The sequence below is a fragment of the Podarcis vaucheri genome (assembly GCF_965113315.1).
Source record: "Podarcis vaucheri genome assembly, chromosome: 11".
NCBI classification, from domain to species: domain Eukaryota; kingdom Metazoa; phylum Chordata; class Lepidosauria; order Squamata; family Lacertidae; genus Podarcis; species Podarcis vaucheri.
The window spans coordinates 3759404-3779178 of record NC_138749.1 but is presented as its reverse complement, the minus strand read 5'-3'; the positions used below and the strand labels follow the sequence as shown (position 1 = coordinate 3779178).

Below are 19775 nucleotides of genomic sequence, written 5' to 3'. Positions count from 1 at the left end.
CCACCAGCTTCCCAGGGAGTCTGTTCCATGGCTGAAGAGCTCTTACCACCAGAAGGTTCTCCCTAATGTTTTGCTGGAATCTCCAGTGGAAGGGAGTTCCATAGTTTAACTACGTGCGACGTGAAAAGGACTTTCTTTTATCTGTCCCGAATTTTCTATCCTTCAGCTTCCACGAGTTCTGGTGTTATGAAAGAGGGAGAAAAACTTTCCTCTCTCTGCTTTCTTCACTCCATCCATAATTTTATAAACTTCTACCATGTCCCCTGTTAGTTGCCTTTTCTCTGTTGTTGTTGTTGTTGTTGTTGTTTAGTCATTTAGTTGTGTCCGGCTCTTCGTGACCCCCTGGACCAGAGCACGCCAGGCACTCCTGTCTTCCACTGCCTCCCGCAGTTTGGTCAAACTCATGTTGGTAGCTTTGAGAACACTGTCCCACCATCTCGTCCTCCATCGTCCCCTTCTCCTTGTGCCCTCCATCTTTCCCAGCATCAGGGTCTTTTCCAGGGAGTCTTCTCTACTCATGAGGTGGCCAAAGTCTTGGAGCCTCAGCTTCAGGATCTGTCCTTCCAGTGAGCACTCAGGGCTGATTTCCTTCAGAATGGAGAGGTTTGATCTTCTTGCAGTCCATGGGACTCTCCAGAGTCTCCTCCAGCACCAGAATTCAGGTGCTGGAGGAGACTCTTGTAGGGTAGGGGCATGGCGCTGTGGCCTAAACCACTGAGCCTCTTGGGCTTGCTGATTGCACAGTCAGCAGTTCGAAGGCATGCAACGGGGTAGGCTTCCATTGCTCTGCCAACCTAGCAGTTTGAAAGCACACCAGTGCAAGTAGATAAACAGGTTCTGTTGTGACAGGAAGGTAAACGGTGTTTCCGTGCACTCTGGCACTCATCACGGTCCTCTGTGTGCCAGAAGTGGTTTAATCCTGCTGGCCACATGATCTGGAAAGCTGTCGTGGACAAACACCAGCTCCCTCGGCCTGAAAAGCGAGATGAACGCCACACCCAATAGTTGAATTTGACTGGACTTAAGGTCCTTTACTCTTTTTTTTACCTATAGGGTAGGGATCACTGGGGGCACATTTATGGAACTAAGGAGGTGCATTAAAGTTTGGGAAACACTGCTATAAATAGTCCTCCCATGAGTTGGGAGGAATCTTCTTCCAAGAGAAAATAAAATATAATTTATCTCTAAGCAAGTTATTTCAAGACAAGGGACAGTGCTCGTTCCTGCAACTTGTAATGTCTCTGCCCAGGAGAATATCTCATGTCCTTTTACCCAGTCCACACTCCTGGGATAACACACCAGGGTGATTTAAGAATAACTATGACAATATTAGACTAGTCAATATTTTGACTATGACAATATTACTATTGCTATAATTAATATCAATAGGGAAAGGTACGGATGCAGCATCTGAAATTCCAGTTCAGCTTTGTCAGGAAAAAAAGCCTTGACTCATTTCCAACGGGGTGTGGGGAAGCCAGGAGCACAGCTATTTTCTAATCTCCTGCCTGTGCAAGAGGCAATTTATCAATGCCAGCAAGCAGAAGGCTTGGTCTGTGAGCCTAAGGGGTGGAACAGCCTGGGATCTTTTTTGCATGGGCTATGTGAGATTACAGTTATGCAGGAGCACAACAGTGGACAATGTTGTACCCCAACTCCCAACAGTAGCCTATGGTTCGAGGCGATGGGGTGTTTTTTTGCAGCGGCACAGAGCTGTTTTCTTTGCAAAATTCACAATCCCATCTTGGACTGCATCTTCCATGCACAAGAACACCACACCCTGTGCAGAGAAGGCTCCTGGGTACAGAGACACATTTGAGGCAAGGTTTAGGACCTGGACACACTGTGCAATTTAATCTCACTGTCATCCCCTTGCAGCCTGACTCATGAAGCACTGGACCGCCAGACATGGATAAAGTGTTTCTTACACAGCCATGGTTTGGCCACCTCCTTCCTTCTGGCCCTTCTCTGAGGGAGGCCCACTTCAACCACTTCTAAAACTGAATTGATTTCTACCAGAGGCAGGGCCTTCTTTGTGGTGGCACCTTTCCCAAGGAATGCTTTCTCAAATGAAGCTCACCAGGCCCATTCCAATCAGAGCCTTTGGCTCAGTCGGTACAGCATGAGACTCTTAATCTCAGAGTCATGGGTTCGAGCCCCACGTTGGGGGAAATATTCCTGCATTGCAGGGGGTTGGGCTAGATGACCCTTGCGGTCCCTTCCAACTCTACAGTTCTATGAAAGCTAGGGTTGCCATATTTTGAAGAACAAAAATGAGGATGCTAAGATGACTCACATTTTAAATACCCCTACTATAAGTAGGCTATATAAGCTGTGATATATTGCTGAAGGGGGTAGGAGAAGAGAAGAGGAGGGCAAGTCTTCAAGTTATGTCTATGTCTAATCCAAAAAACAAGGCCAGAGACAATTAAAAAATCCACCCGGACAGAAATTTTACTCCCGAAAAAGAGGGTGTGTCCTGGAAAAAGAGGACATATGGCAACCCTAAGAAAGCAGCAATGTATCTGTTGATCAGTCGATCTCACCAGACCTCTGGGATCTAGTAGCACAGGGTGGTTGTTGTTTTAAATTCTGCTGAGAATTTTTATTTATTTTTGCATTTCCCACCAACTTTTATTACTGACCAACTGAAAAAGGAAACCCCGAAGACTGTAATGAGACAATTTATATATGCATTTATTTTTATTAAAAAAACAAAGACAAATTGGAAATACATTACAAATGGCGTAGACATTACAAATTGTATTGGAGCAACACGGCGGACTGCAGCTATGCATCAAATCGGGTTGGGTGGGAAGCACACGCCTGATGTTTTTTCACCTTTCCCTACAGGAAGGAATTCCCCCCACAAGAGGGGCGATGTTCCGATCCAAGGAATGTCGTGCATTATTTAAAATCATGATTGAAAATATTTTAGCAATACCTGGTTGCCTCATAAATTGGAGTCATGCAACAAAACAACAGCCTTAGAGTGAGAGGAAGCCCAGTTCTGAGCATCCCAAAAGTGTACCTAACAGGTAATACTGCTCTGCTTTGCTAAACGGAGAAGGTCTCCCATGTTGGGTCCTACGGGGAATGCCTCTGTGTCATAGGCATGAATGCTAAGTGGAGTCACTTAGGAATCAGGTTCGAATCCTGGCATCTCCAGCTAAGGCTGTGAATGTGTCCTGGAAAGCTGCTGCCAATCAGTGAAGACAATTGGCGGATGGACCAATGAGCTGGCTTTCCAGGTTCCTGGCAGGGGCGGACTTTGGTAATATGGTGCCCTGAGCAAGGACAAAATTTGGCAGCGCCCCCCAAAAATTATTATTTTCACAATAATTTGTTATTTATTTATTGTTATTTTGTGGCCTTTCGGCTCAGCTCCCTGTGCAAGGAAACTGCTGGAACCGCCATAAATTCAGCACCGTTCCAGGCACCATTTTATCCCAACTTTTTCTGCAACGAGTGCCTAGGGTGGAATTAGTGTTTATCGCAATAAAAGACCACAAGAGAGTGAAGGGCCTTTATGCTTCTTGATTTCAAGCGTGTGTGTGTGTATATATATATATATATATACACACACACACACACACCCAGTGGTATTCAGAATATCACTCATGAAATCACCCAAGATATCCCTCAAGTAATTAAGGAACAAAAGAAGAAAAGGCACACTAATCTAGGAACTTCCTCTCTGCCCAGAACGTTGGAGGCTATACACCACACCCCTCAACAGTATTTATAGGAACTCAAACACCAGATTCTGCTCTGTTCCAGTAACAAGAAGCCGAAAGCACCAGCCTGAAGATGACGAGTGAGACCTCGTCGAAACGTCGCACAGACACCCCGACTCTTACGCGGGAAGACACCCGAAGACACCAAAACCTGCATTCCTGTACCCGTGAAAATCTACGAAAGCAAATATATATATATATATATATATATATATGCTCTCTCTCGCTCTCTCTAACACACACACACATTTTTCAAAGCCCGGACGCTGTGACAGAACATAACAAGGCGTTACATTTTTATATTTACAAAGCTTGATGTGGCAAAGAGCCTCTGTAATGAATCTTGCACCCTATGAAAACCAACATTTCCCTCAGGTTCTCCCAATGCCTTGTTTTTTTTATTCCGTTGACGTTCCAGGCAGTGGTTTCTATAGCTTGTTCTGAGGAAAAGATTGTCCAGGCAAGGACAATCCCACCTGGACAATCCACCTGTAACCCCACCTGGGCAGCCAGGAGATGACACCAGCCCTGCAGAGATTTGTCCCGTGGAGGAACAGGCAGCAATGGCATAATACTCTTCCTAACTCTAACCCACCTGGTCGCCCCAAAACTATTTAGAAAGGTGTTCCCACATCAATATGTGCTTGCATGCATCTTGCTAAAGTGAGGTTTGGAGTTGTTGGTACTTGGGGAAAGTAGGATTCAGGCTGCGAAGGCCTTAACGCTTTAATGACTTCCGTGACACACGCTATTCCCCAGTGTAGCCAGAGTGAGGCCCCAAATCCTCAAGCTTACAGCATACTTTGTAAAGCAAATGAACCAAGGGTGGCGTAGCAATTGGGGAAAGCAGAGGCAAAGTGGGGGGGGAATGGGGGTAGGGAGAAGAAATTCCTAACTGTGTGTCTTATTCTCTTCTTGCTCTCTTCTTTTTGGTTCTATCAGTCCTTTGTTTATTTTATTTTTTTGGTTTTTTTGGTTGGTTTTTGTAACAAAAAAAGTCCATTGGCACACCAAGGGGTGGTCGCGCTTCTGCAGGGAGCCTCAAACATTGTCCCTCTGCTTCACCTTAGACAGCTTGACGGCTTCCTCCTCGTCGCATTCATGTTGGTGAAGGTGGTGCTGAGGCGGTTCGTCATGGCAACCGATCATCAGCTGGTAGACCAGGACGCCGGCCGTGGCTCCGAGGAAAGGAGCCACGATGGGGATCCACCACCAGCCCCTGCCAGTCCTGTGAGAGGCAAACACAAGGAAATGGATGGGTGAGATAGGAAGGTCGGCCAATCTGGCATGTCCGGGTTGTGTGCTTCTCCTCTTTATTCTATCCAAAATTGCCTCAAGGCCCATTTCTCCTCTCAGAATAGACTGCCTGTCCCATCCCAGGAAGCACTCCCCATCCGGTGGCAGCCTCTCCTGTTAGTAATTCAGTTTCCCCCCCTAAAAGTAGACCTGAGGTCCAAGCACACCTGGAATTCAGCTTCATGTCTCCCTGTTTTCAAAAAATTAGGAAATATCACTCTAACTCAACCATCCTCTATGGAGCAATCCCAAAGTCCTCCCTCTCACAATGGTAGCTGGTACGTGAGACTCCATGGATGGTGTCAACCTCGAAAATATCTCTCAGGAGGTCAGCCAAGGACTTGCTCGCAATTAAATTGTCCTCAGATCCTTCCTAGGCGCATAGACCAGGACTATGTCTTGACAGGGATATTGAGCCTCGGATACTAACTTTCCATCATTAAAGGCTCCTCCAAATTTTAGGAAAGCAGATCAAAGTCCAAAAGCCACCCATAAAAGTCTCCAGTTGCTGTCAGTGTGTCCCAGTAAAAAAGAAAACCAAAACCAAAAACCACTGAAAGTGCTTGAGCTTCAGATGCCTCCCCAAAGTTGTGGACTACAATTCCCATCCTCCTTGACTGCTGGCTATGCTAGGTGGGGCTGATCGGACCTGGAGTCCGAAACTGCTGGAGGGCAGCTATTTATGTGATAGCACCTCCAAAACACCAGCCTTTGTAACAATAGCAGTTGTGATGTTCCCAAGCCAGAGTTCATTATTACAAGCTCCCTGTTCGTGAATGGAAATTTAAATGAAAACAAATGCAAGTCTTGTTGATGACGTTTTCTGCAAGGATGAAGAACCAGCCCTCCAGCTCTTACGTGCCTAGGCTACCATGGGCAAGGCCAGGGATAGTGGGAGTTGTAGTCTAGCAACCTCTGGAGGACCACCCATGATCTACTGTGAAGGCACATCAACTTACGTGAAAACCTCTGAGCCCCAGCCAGCAATGGCAGTGAAGAGACGGGGTCCAAAGTCTCGAGCCGGGTTGACGGCATATCCAGAGTTGAAGCCCATGGATGTTCCAATGACCAAGATGACAAAGCCAACGGTGAAAGCTTCCAGTCCTTTGGGGACTGGGTTGTTGTGGGGGTCCACGATAGCCAAGACGCACACGAGCAGGGCTGCTGTGCCGATGAACTGAGAAGGAGAAGGGGAAGGAGGAAGAGATGAGAATATGGTTTTCCTCCGCCTCAAAATGTCTCCCTGTTGCACTTCTTACAGCCTTCGGGCTCTTTTGGCTCGGAATGCCTTACAAAAGCCCTCCCATTCTTACCTGGTCAAAAAATCCATTGACAGGGGTCAAGTGCTTTGAAGGGTAAGTAGCAAATATCCCTGCGGTGGCGTTGGCACCGGTGACTAATAGCTGGTTCCCACCAAAGTCCCAAATAGCATCTAGAAAAAAAGGAAACAAAGGAGACATCTCATCAAAGCCTTGCCACCATTCCCAGATTCTTTATATCATAAATATATGGAGAAGATTATTCTTACTCTTGAGGGGGGATATATCAGTAGATAGGGTACAGCATAGATGGGGATCCTGTGCTCCCCCAAAGGGTTGGTTTTTTAAAATTATTTGTTTTTAAGAAACAAAGCTGGCTATTTGGGGGGGGGGAATCATCTATGTTTAAACCAGGAAAATCACACACACCCAAGAAGTTGTTGGACTACAACTCCCATCATCCCTTGGTCAGGCTAGCTGGGGTTAGTGGGAATTGGAATGCAACAGGACCACAGGAAATTCCCCATCCCTGAATCCCAGTGCACTAACTGGGGGGACTCTAGGCAAAGTCTCAACATTAAAGGCAACAGGACCTCAATGTGTATTCCTTCAGCTCAGCTGCAGCTGCTCTTGATTCCCTCATTCTAATGTTGAGGTTTGTAAGGCTCTATGGAAACAGGGTTATTCCCCCACTAGGGCCAAGATCTAAACACAGTTCACTTTGCCTGCCCACCAAAGGAAAGAGGAGCCCCACCAGACCAGAGGAGAAAGGATGCAAAATACCGTAATTTTCGCTCTATAAGACGCACTTATTCCCTCCTAAAAAGTAAGGGGAAATGTGTGTGCGTTTTATGGAGCGAATGCAGGCTGTGCAGCTATCCCAGAAGCCAGAACAGCAACAGGGATCATTGCTTTCATTGCACAGCAATCCCTCTTGCTCTTCTGGCTTCTGGGATTCAGAATATTTTTTTTCCCTCCTCCAAAAACTAGGTGCATCTTATGGTCTGGTGCATCTTATAGAGCGAAAAATACGGTAATTCCTGCCCTGAATTAAACTGCCATATCCTAAAACTCTTATGAAGGAACTGTGTTAATTTCAAGTCCCCATTACCATTCCAGATCTAAGTCAGAAGGCAAGTTCCAGAGGCTCAGGAAGACATGCTCAACCCATGCGCTTGCTCACTTACCATGGTACAAGCCGAAGACGATACCCGCTCCCAGGAATGCCCCGATGGTTTGTGCTAAGGAATAAATAGGCAGCTTCAGCCAAGGTTCCCGGGCCATAAGGCACATGGCGAAGGTGACAGCAGGGTTCAAATGGGCACCTGTGGAAAAATGCCATGGTTAGGGTGCTTGTTTTGTTTCCAGGCACGCATAAGATGGAGAGGGCTTTGCACGGCAGAGAGTTGGGCTAGGTGAGCCTTCCAGCTGTACAATTCTATGGTTCTAAGGCTGCTCATATTACTGGGGACATCTCGTAGGTGGTGCAACCCTCCAAGGATCAGGGATCCTTCTCGTGACATGACTAAACGTGTCAAAGTTTTGACGCAAAGGTTGCTTCTTGGAAAGAGGCCAAGTTTGTTTCAGGGTAATGCAAAGCTGGAGCAAGTTTAATTTATGTCTAATTTAAACCACTTAAACCCCTGCCTCAATTATGCAAAGTAAGCTACTGCGCAAGAGTTCTCTCATCACACATGACTTAAATTTAAATGCATGTCTGCTTTAATATTAGATAAATTCATGTTAAGTCCATATCCTGTGAAGTTTCCTCTCAAGTAAGTGAGCCTACGGCTGCAGCCGTCAAGTGCTGCTCTCAGTTCCTGGAAGGCACAGGGAATACCTACTCACAGACAGTAAGATTCAGGCAGACCTAAATTCCACAATAGGAGGTCCTTAGTCAACTGTGGCCAAATCTGTGTCCTATCATAAAGTTCAGGCACATACCAGAGATCTGTCCAGCGATCAGAATTCCAAGAGTCACAGCAAAACCAAAAGCTAGGTTGATGGTCAGGAACTGTCCATTTTTTCCACCGCTGAGTACAGACTGGGCCACTGAACCACAACCAAACACCTGAAAGGAGAAAAAAAAATCCTGGTCAAATCCAGTTTGGTGGATCACATCCTCTATCAGCACCAAAGTATAACTTTACTTTATGAAAGGCATCCAGTGATTTCCCTTTCTATTCTTCAGGCATTCTAAGAGGTGATCCTGCTGCAGATGTTCACTAACCACATTCTAACCTTCCATGCTAAACTGAGCTTAGGAGAACCCAGTTTAGAGTGTTTACAGTGGAAGTTGGTTGTGCACAGCACTGATTGGCTAGAAGCAGTGATGTCACTAACTCATTCCTACTGTCCTGAAGCAATTTTCCAAAATGTAAATTGTTGGCTCTGATTTCGTTGGGGGATTTGGGTAGTTGTTGTTTTTGTTTAGTTTTTTTTTTAATGCTTATAAGTGGTGTTTTGAAAATGATGAAGGAAGGACAGCCCACCTGTAACATGCAGGTGGGGCAAGACAGTCTATTGAATTAGCTGATGGTTTGCTGGCTAGCGCAACTTTTGCAAACTTGGAAAGAAGGCAGGCTGAAGATTTAAAATCAAAACCAAACCAAGATTCCTTTTTTTGCATCTATGCACTACAAAAAGTGCCATAAGAGAAGTTGATCTCTCACATGGATTTAAATATATTGTTGATCTTGTTGTTTTGATTAGTAGCCTGTAGGTTGGATCTAGAGCCATAGATTTAAATATCCTCCAAAATATCGCAGTTCAGAAGTAGAAAAACATTTGTGTCAATCTGCTGAGCCACGAATCATGCAGATCTTCACAAATCCAAAAATTCTAGGGTACTTCCAGACACTTGTGTATTGAGCCTTCACCTTAACTTGTTTGTGGGGAAATCAGACAAGGTCTGCTTAATGTCTCTACTTTCAGGGAGGCTAGACAATGTTGCATCCTCAGTCCCACTAAAAGCACCGGGGGGGGGGGGACACATCCAAGAACTGCCGCCTGGCTCAGCTTGGAATGAATTATCATTCTGCCACATTATCGCACAACCCACATGGCAGGGGGGCTTCAACAGCTGCTGACAACAGAATCGACGGCCGGGTATAAAACAAAGATATATTCACTGGGCACACAGGAATCAGCCTGATATTTGAGACACAGGATCCGGCCATCTGATTGGCACACATGCCATATACATTAGCAAAGCTTCCAATCCGAATATCTCAAGATGGACAGTAGAATAACCAAGCAACACAGCTGAATTTCTTCAGTCATAACAGGCTGAGGATTCCACATTTCCTGCTGCACAGTTTCGGTTAGCTTGGCACAGAATGTGGACTTTAGTGATTTTGAAGTACGCTGTATGCACAGCATAATGGATAAGTTTATCAGCATGCCTACAGAAAAGAACTTTTATTTGTGCATTATGCAAGCTAGTCCTCTGTTTGCCCTTATGATTAGGGTTCCTCCCCTTCCTTAAACAGACAAAGTGGTTTTTCCCCGCCTTTCTCTGTTTTTCTGCTCCTTGTCGGACGCAAAAAGCTCTGAAGGGTTATTTGTCCTTCAACTTTGTCCTATGACCTCTGAATCAGTATAGGACAAACACACACACACACACACACACACACACACACACACAAGTCTTTGCAGTGTGTATGTTCGACTAGCCCAGAAAGAATGTTATCGCCCAAAGTCACAACTTCCCTGCGAGGGAGGTCAAGGTGACGAAGCATGAAGCGCAAACAGCCTTTGCAAACCAGCCTTAACCGCAGCAACAGGGGCCGATTCAAAGCTTCCGGGAAAACTGGATTCTTTTGAACAATGAAACCTGGCTCAGTTGGAGTTGTTCAAGGCTTTTTGTCAGATCTCGAGGCTCCGAGACCTTGAATGAGAGAATGGCCTCATATAGTGGAAGGTGAGAGATGGAGATTAAAAGGAGTGACTGACAGGCCACAAAACCCCGCATTTCTTGAAACTTATTTCCTCCTGAGCCCAATGTTACTAAGAGCCATAGCTGTCAACGTTTCCCCTTTTTTTAAGGGAAATTCCCTTATTCTGAATAGGATTCCTCGCAAGAAAAGGGAAAAGTTGACAGCTATGCTGAAAGCGCACAGGAAACTTTTGTCCCAGGGTAGGGGTCAGCCCAGAGATTTACGGAGCCTGGGGTGCAAAGTCTAAATGGCACCCCAGATTATGTGCCACCCATTTGCACAATTTAGAGCACAATTTATCAGTGTTTTTCCATGTAAAAAGCATCAGGAAGAGAACGGACAGCTCTCCTTCATCCACAATTCCACTTTCCCATGCAAGAGGTTTTTCATTTCCCCCACCCATTTCCCCCAGGAAAGCCCACTGTTTACTTCTGAATCATCACAGACATCAGTCGGGTTTTCTGAAGATTGACATTTGTTCCGATTCAGCAGCAAACGGTGGGTTTTCCCTGGGAAAGCGGCAAGGCGAAGGAAAAACCTCTCGTTCGGGACAAAGAGAATAAAACATGGGCCACATGCAAGTGTGGATGAGCCCTCCGTGGTGATTGACAGGAGGACTGTCCAAGGGAGAGCGCCCCCATGGGGCAGATCCATCTGTGTTTGCCTTTCTCCAGAGCTGCTCTTTTTGGAGAACAGCCAAGCCTCCTCTGTTCACAACTCTCCTTTGTTGCGGTGCGTAAACAACAGCAAAAAGCAGCGAATGCTAATCCAACCTGCCAAAATCAGTCAGCTAGGCAATCCGTCACAAACACCCAGTTAAAAACACGAAAGGCTGACGTTTAAAGGAACAGAGGTTCTGAGCTCCCAGCGACGAGATCCCTTCACGCAAAGAGGAGATGGGGGATCAGTTCACCTTAAAGTTTAAAAATCTGGCGGCCTGGAACCAAGAGGGCTTTGATTGCCACCAGTGATGGCTGCAGCACACATTCTGCAAATCTCTGCTGGTGGCCAGTGTGTTGCAGCTGGAGAAGGCCATAGTTCAGTGGCAGAGCCTCTTCCTTGCATGCGGATGGTCGCAGGCTTAATCCCTGGCTTCTCCAAAGAGGCCTGGGAGAAAACCTTGCCCGAAACCCCAGATAACTGCTGCCAGTCCGTGCAGACAATACTGAACTAAATGGCGCAACTCAGAAGAAGCCAGCTTCCTGTGTTCTTCCTGCGCTGCTATGTTGCGCATGTCATTTCAGGAGGTGGGGCTTTGGTGCAAGTGAACAGAAGCGCAAACCTTTTTGGATTGGTTAAAAGAAAATCTCTTTTAAAGTAAGCAGATTTGAGTACAACTGCGAGTTTCTTTAACCTTTGGAAGAGGATGGGTTGGAGGAAAAGCCTTCCAAGCCTGCCACCTGCACAATGCAATCTTCCCCAACCTGGTGCCCTGTGATTACCGCTCCTGTGTCCAGGCTGGCTGAGGCTGATAGCATCCTCTCCAACATTTCTCCAGGGAAAAGAGGGACATCGAAAAGCAGGACTTTGGGGGATGAAATCACAAACAGAGATGGCTTCTGTAATTCCACAGTTGTCCCTGGAAATCAGGGCAGATGGAGGGTCTGGAGACCACCAGGATGGTTGAAGCTGTCATAGTGCATCAGATCTGGGGACTAAATTGAGGAGAGAAAACTTCTGTGTGTGTGTGTTTGTGTGCGCACGCACGCACGCACGCACGCGCAAATCTCTGCTCTTGAATGAGATGCCTCAATCTCTCTGCGACCACAGTAAAAAGTCCAAATGGCATGAGTGTGAGCAAGTCTGGGATACCGTATTTTTTGCTCTATAAGACTCACTTTTCCCCTCCTAAAAAGTAAGGGGAAATGTGTGTGCATCTTATGGAGCGAATGCAGTCTGCGCAGAAGCCAGAACAGCAAGAGGGATTGCTGCTGCTTTCACTGCACAGCGATCCCTCTTGCTGTTCTGGCTTCTGAGATTCAGAATATTTTTTTTCTTGTTTTCCTAGGTGCGTCTGGTGGTCTGGTGCGTCTTATAGAGCAAAAAATACGGTAAATCATATTGTAAGAACATAAGGAGAGGATCCTGCTGGATCAGGCCAATCGTATCCTGTTCCAATAGTAGCCAACCAGATGCCTGCAAGCCAAGCCCAAGAGCTCAATTTCCCCTCTTGTGGTTTCCAGAAACTGGCATTCGTGCCTCCAACTTCCTCTGTGTTAGGAAGCCACCTTCAGATCACTGTCTTAACGACAAGCAGCTTTGGTTGGAAGGGAAATCCCAGATGTTTGCCTTCCCCCTTTGAACTCTCCCCCCTTTAAAAAAAATTATTCCAGATGTCACTACAAAAGATCTGAACCACTTTAGCAAAGGCAGGAAAAGAGAGTGGCGGATTAAGAAGCGACTTCCAGGCAGGACTTTATCCCTGCATCTGGCTCAGAAGCGAATAGTGTTCGCCACCAGAGAACAAAGTGGGGCATCTGGCAATGCAAACAGGCCAGCACCCCAAGATTTGAGGGGAGAAGAGGTTAGGGATCAGCTGCACAGCACAGGACTCTCAGAGAGGTGCAATATCATAAGTTCTACTGATGCGTAAGGTCTGTACCCATGTAGCTGCAACTCAGCACAGCAAGTCCTGCAGAGAGCTGCACTGGTGTTCCCACGCAGGCACAGCTGCCCAAACAACGGATTCAAATGACAAGGAAGGAGATTTCAATTAAACATTGAGGAGAACCTTCTGGTGGCAAGGGCCGTTTGACAGTGGAACTGACCCACTTGGAAGGTGGTGGGTTCATTTAAAAACATTCAATTTTAAACAGAGGCTGGATGGCCCATCTGCCAGGAGTTCCTCAGCTAGGATTCCTCAGGGTCCCTTCCAACTCTACAAATCTGTGATTCTATAACTTTCTTATTGATGCAAATATCCAGCATAGTTGCATCCAGATCAAGATCACAGCAGAAGGCGACAAAATTGCACGTTGTGTGTGTAACGCACTGGCTTGGCCTCACGCAACAAGGCGGCTTTTGCAACAGGACATTTCTCCCTGCTGTTTTGCAAGTTTATGGCACTCTCGAAGTGGCCACTTTCTCTTTCCTTCCAGGGGTTTGGGTCCCATTTTATTGGGGCTGCTGTGTGCTCAGCTGCCCCGCCCTGTCGAGCCGGATGGGTGTGTAGCAGCAGGTAGATAACAAGCCCTCCAGGTAGAGAGACCTTGCCCAACAGTTACTGCCTCTTGTGCAGATGTTTAAGAGCTTGCTAGTCCCTGCTAAAGTTCATCTTCCTGTAGCTCCGCACTCCTTATATATTATTACTCATTTAAAAACACTCCGATGGAAGCTGTTTCCCTGTTGAAAGCAAATCCCTGGAGCATTCGCAGGGTGGACTGTTTCACCTGGAGGCTTTTGCAGGCTTCCTTTGCTCTAATGAAGATGTGATATGGATCTCGAATGATTGCAGGGCGTGTTGAGATTAATTTCTTAAACCTGGCACTGATGGAAGCGTTTTTCTGAGAAGCAGGAATTCCCTAAGGCGTACAGGAGTGAAAGTTCTCGCTGCAGAAAAAGCTGAAGTTCTCACTTTAAGAAACCCGAGTTGAGATTACCACACAGAGTTTTACACGTTTACTCTGAAGTCTCTCTGCCTTGGTGGTGGAGGAGAACCTTAGCTTCTTAATGGCGGTGTAGGAGGGTTTTCAGCAGGCAAAGTGCTTTTGCACTCAGCGCTTCCCTGCCTCCCATAAACCATGCCAGAGCGAGAACCAGGTATTGAATTGAACTGAATTTTATTATTACGGCCACAGACCAGTTCCGGCTCACTTACAACGTAAGGGAAATCATAAACACAACAGGAATACACTGAATTGCAATTGGGTATAACAAAGACAATTCAGATATAGTGGCAATTAAAAATATATATTAAATCTTGATCACTAAAATATAACCTAAAATTGTCATTTAAAACCTTAATCATTTTGGCAGGACAGCTTGTTCCCTGAGTTTTATGGCAGTCGCACAGAATTTGACCACCCTTAGCATGGTCTCTAGATCCTTGGAGTTTTAGGCATTGAAGTTCAGATCCATTTGGAGATTTTTGTATTGAGACGAACTGCGAGTGAAGCCCTTTGCCTCCTGTCTCTGGGTTGAAACTGCAAGGATAATTTACCCCCAATAATCCTGTTCAGTCCTCTCCTGGTTCTGAGAGAGTTGAGATGCAGAAGGAGGTGAGGAAGCCGCTGGCCCTTGCCTTGCCTCTTCTTCCTCCTCTTCCTCCAGCTCTGAAGCTTCCCCTGCCTCCGACTCTTGCCTCCTGGCTGGCCCAGTTCCCCACAAACCACTGCCCACCTCTTTCAAGTCAGACTCCAGCCCCTCTTCCCCCAGGGTCCTGCCAATCCTAGACTCCCCCTTTTTGGGGCTCGTTGAGGGGAGCTCTGGTTTTGTGTCACCCAGGACATTTCTCTTACTGCTCCCATTGCGCCTTCATTTGTGCAATGGGTCTAAATGGGTCTGTGGGGTGTGTTTTGCCCCTGCAAAATGGCTCTCGGGCTGTGAGCTTCCAGGGCGTCTCCAGGGCTGTGTGCTCAGTGCCTGGTCCTGCTGCCTGCAAGGAGCTGATAAAAGAGCAGCTGGGGCCTGATGGCTCCTCGAGGCAAGCAGCTATGGGGGCCTCCTGCTTGGCCCAGGGCGCCACACCCCACGGCCATCCTCTTCCCCCTTCCTGCTCCTCAGCCCCACCAAGCTGGGCCCCCAGAGGAGGAGGAGGAGGAACTTTGGCCCAAGGTATAAAAGGCTCCGGATGTGGGTGGCGCTGTGAATTAAACCACAGAGCCTAGGACTTGCTGATCAGAAAGTCGGCGGTTCGAATCCCCACGACGGGGTGAGCTCCCGCTGCTCGGTCCCTGCTCCTGGCAACCTAGCAGTTCGAAAGCACGTCAAAGTGCAAGTAGATAAATAGGTACCACTCCAGCGGGAAGGTAAACGGTGTTTCCGTGCGCTGCTCTGGTTTGCCAGAAGCGGCTTAGTCATGCTGGCCACATGACCCGGAAGCTGTACGCTGGCTCCCTCAGCCAATAAAGCGAGATGAGCGCCGCAACCCCAGAGTTGGTCACGACTGGACCTAATGGTCAGCTGGAAAGGAGCTCCTGGCTTAGCCCAGAAGGTTTTCTCCAGCAGTGAGAGAAGCTCCCAGTCCCAGCCCACAACCAGCCATCATGGCACAGCTCATCACCACTGCCTGGAGCAAAGTGGATGTGAAGTGAATGAGCCAGGAAAATGGAGGGGGAACTTGGAGGTGGGAGGAAAGGCAGCTTTTAAATCTGTATTGGATCTGTATTCATTTGGCGCATTGATTGTGCTACCTCCTCCTATGATTTCAGTCTAAGATTGCAATCCTATGCATGCTTCCCTGGGAGGAAGCCCCACTGAACAGAGTGTGGCTTACTTCAGAGTAAACTGCCTCGGGTTGGACTCATAGCTGTCAACTTTTCCCCTTTCTTGCGAGGAATCCTATTCGGAATAAGGGAATTTCCCTTTAAAAAGGGGGAAAGTTGACAGCTATGGTTGGACTGTCCAATAATTAAAGTTGCACACATTTTCATGCATCCTAATAAACACTAGCATTTAAAATAATGCAATTTTTAAAATAAATATTTACATTTAAAACAATACATTATGAAGGGGAATCTTTTGGCTAATTCATCCAGGTGTCTTTTCAGTCCCTGGAGAGGTCTTCCTAACTGATTAATGTAACCAGCAAAGGCTGTGATCCTAACCCCATTTACCTGGAAGCAAGCCCCGCTGTTGAATTCAAAGGGATTTACTTTAAGGAGACATGGTTTGGATTGCGCTCTAATCAATTAAATTTACAGCTCTGGTTTTCGCTCAGTTAAATCCTATAAGGGCTTCTCTGGCATTCTGCCACAAAAGCTGAACTTGGGAACAGATCAGATGCCTTTCAGAACATTTTGAAAACGCTTCCTCGTTCCCAGCCCTCTGAAGGATCTCTTAACGCACAGCTCCTCCCATTCCCTGTGAAGTCTGGGCATACATATAGAGAAATTATACACAGTGACTTCCCTCTTTAATGCCATTTTAAAGGCTTCTCACGAAATCATTCGTTACCCCTTGCCTTTTCCATCCTTCTCGTCCCTCCGTTCCCCATGTCTGATCTCACATTACTGTGAAACTTTAAATTGTAACTTTTGCAGGGCAGGGGCCTGTCTGCTTGAGTTTTGATTGGTTTTTAAAAAAGTTATCCAGTCAATTGCCATGTACAAGATGGCCAATTTGCATGGGTGTAATAATAATAATAATAATAATAATAATAATAATAATAATAATAATAAATTTATTATTTCTGCCCCGCCCATCTGGCTGGGTTTCCAACAAGACAGTGCAGTACAGTGGTGAGAGCTGGTGCCTGATGAAAATCGATTGCAGCCGGTAACAGATGGCTAAAATGAGAGGGGCAGGAGGGAGCTGTCAATGGGTTGAAAAATAAGAAGCTAGAAGATGGAAAAGGTATAGTCAGGTTGCAGTGACACGACAGGGGTTCTGCCACCGAGTTGTGCTACAACAGCCCGAGACCTCTGGCCTTCAGGAATTCAGCCCAGGGGTAGATAGAAGATAATTTTATTCTTAGCGCTTCTGGCCAGACATTCCTATGCAGGATGGCTTGTTACTGAATAATACCCGGCAGCTGGTGGGAGCTGGCCGATGGGGGGGGGGGTGGAATAGCAGGGTCCTGATAGCTGGGAATCTCTCTCCAGCTTTTGGAATGAGTTATGCATCACAGCTTGGTGAGCGTGACAACCCTCCAGCACATTGGAGGGTGAGGACAGAGGGAGCTGAAAGGAGGAATTTGAAGCTGAAATGGGCAGCCGCTCTCCAGTATTTGAGATCTCTTCTAGCCCTCCCTAGAGATCCCAGGAGTTCAATTGGGAAGCTTCCTCGATGTTGGACCTTCTGTAAATTGAACAGTTAAGTGCCGAGGTACCAGCAGCAAGTAAGGCCAACTATGCCTTCTTCCAAAATAAAACCCATTCAGACCAATCTCACATTCCCAGCAGAGAGGCAAAGCAGTCAACTGGGGCTATGATAATTGTGAACATTCGTGTCGACAATGGCAAGTCACACACACACACACACACACACACACACACAGCTGAAAACACCCACCACACCCGACAGGGAAAGCCAACAGCACTGACCGCACAACCCACACACATCGGGGTCTTTCAGACAACCTATTTCCACAGAATCCCCATCTCTAGACAATTCCAGGCTGCTGCTCTTTTCAGCTGGGTTTTCAGTCACCTTCCAGCAAATTAACGTCGTGCCATTTGAGCAAAACAAGTCCAATTCCCGCAAAAAAAGGTAAGGTTTTTGGAGGCGAGGGAAGGGAAGGGAGGGAAATGCGCTGGAAGGCACAGGATGACGCTCACGTAATGCAACAGTGTCTAACCTCCCTGCAAACATTTCATAACAAATGCTCCCTCAACGGCTGGTGCCGTATCACCTCTCTACCCAGCAGACTTTGTGCAAGCAGATCGGGAGGAATGCTCAAGGAGCAGGTCATCTGGAAGCAACGTCTCTGACTTTTTTATGGTTTTAAAACAGGGATGCAGCTAAGCAACAGCTCCCAGATTCGGATGCTTATAATCTTGGGGAGCCTTTGCATTGAAAAACTGCTGAGCGGATTCTGCAATGGTATTTCCCTCTTTCACAGCGGCAAACTTAAAAGAAGAGGTTTTTTTAAAAACAACAACAAAACAAACCCATATATATTCTGTGTTTCAGGCTATGTACACACCGTACATTTAAAGCACATGTAAGCCACACTTTCCCCCTCCCCAGAATGCAAGGATCTGTGGTTTATTTCTTCACAGGGCTACATTTCTCAGCACCCTTAACAAACTACACTTCCTGGGATTCTTTTGGGGGCGGTTGTTTGGTTTTTGGGGGGTGCAGGTTCTGACAGTATAGCTGCCTCGTGCATTTTGGAAGAGAAAGGAGCCAAGGTGGGCTATTGCAAGTTACAGGTGAGATTTACATAGGTAAAGGTAAAGGGACCCCTGACCATTAGGTCCAGTTGTGACCAACTCTGGGGTTGCAGCGCTCATCTCGCTTTACTGGTCGAGGGAACTGGCATACAACTTCTGGGTTATGTGGCCAGCAGGACTAAGCCGCTTCTGGCGAACCAGAGCAGCGCACGGAAACGCCGTTTACCTTCCCGCCGGAGTGGTACCTATTTATCTACTTGCACTTTGACGTGCTTTCGAACTGGGCAAGCACTTGGGGTTCTTTCACTTCCGATGCAGAGCAAAGCATAATTTTGCCACTGAAGGCTTGCTACTGCTGGTGTTGGCACCCTCAAAAAGTGGGGGCCACTTTCACAGTTTAAGTGCACACCTAAAACTGCCTCTACCAACCTCGTGGCCTCCAGTTGTTTCAAACTCTGTGCTGCTTACAGTTGTAGTCCAAAACCCCTTGAGGGCACCAGGTTAGCAAAGTCACTTAGACTCAGTTCTCAATCTGTGAAACGGGATTTTATGAGGAGGGCACACCTTACAAGGCTATTGTGAAAACGAGACATTGCTCCTAAGAATATTAACTGTAGAATTCTGCTTGTGAATTCATGCTCTGGGGGGGGGGTAGAGATTACAGGGTACATTGAAAAAAATGCAAACTTGCCTGCAGTTCTATCTTTTTGGAGAGTCAATTTGGCTGGCTGTGTGAACATGCAGGCTTTCAGGTTACACAGAACGCTTCGAGACTGCTTGCTGCCGTTCTGTGTAACTCAAAATCTTTCCTGTTCCAAGACATTTTGACCTTTGAAAGTGTTTTATTTCCAATTCCTCCCTACCTTCTGAAGACCCCCTCCACCAGGACACAAGGAAAGGGGAATTTCTGTTACTAAACATCCCATTAAAAGCAGTTGTGCAGAGGCAAGAGTTGTGCCAAACCCTTTTTAACCTCTGAGGATCACCACTCAACAAAGTATCCCACAACTTTTATGAGAAGATGAAATCTGGACTCTTACGTCTCTGCAATACAATAAATCCAAAACTTCTCCTGTCTCCCAAGCCCATTGCTCCCCCAAAATCTACTTACCACCAGGATCAAGGTTCCCAGACACTCAGCCAGGGCCTGACGGATAAGTCTATTCCTGATCCGCAGCCTCAAGCCGATGGCTGAGAGAAGGTCCTTCTGCCGTCCCATGATCTCTGCCTTGTCTCTTCTCCGCTTTCTGTGTCAAGTTGAGCAAGAGTCTCTCTCAGCTCTCCAAGCTTGGCTCTCTGTAGCTCTTGAGCAGACCTGCCTCGCCTTATAAACGTGCAGAAAGGGAGAGGAATCCTGGACACACCTCCCCTGAAAAACTCCACCCTCACCAACTTATCTTCAACTGCAATTTCTCCCACTCCTTCTTCCTTTTTTTCTTGACAGCGTAAGGCTGAGTGGGTGGTTTTGCTAGCTCCTCTGCTCCACCCCCTCCAGTAGTATTACTCATGTGCAGTTAAAACCACAACCCAACTGATTCAACTCATTCCACC

The 19775-nt window shown here is 46.8% G+C and overlaps 1 protein-coding gene across 1 annotated transcript; it reads right to left on the bottom strand.

The window, feature by feature from the left end:
* Window positions 1–4690: 4690 nt before the first annotated feature.
* Window positions 4691–19532, bottom strand: AQP3 (aquaporin 3 (Gill blood group)). Its single transcript, XM_082242213.1, has 6 exons — window positions 19336–19532; window positions 8237–8363; window positions 7480–7617; window positions 6347–6465; window positions 5993–6210; window positions 4691–4965 (listed from the first exon to the last, which is right to left on the bottom strand). The coding sequence occupies exons 1-6, from the start codon at window positions 19441–19443 to the stop codon at window positions 4779–4781; spliced, it is 897 nt and encodes a 298-aa protein (XP_082098339.1). The 5' UTR covers window positions 19444–19532; the 3' UTR covers window positions 4691–4778.
* Window positions 19533–19775: the final 243 nt, after the last annotated feature.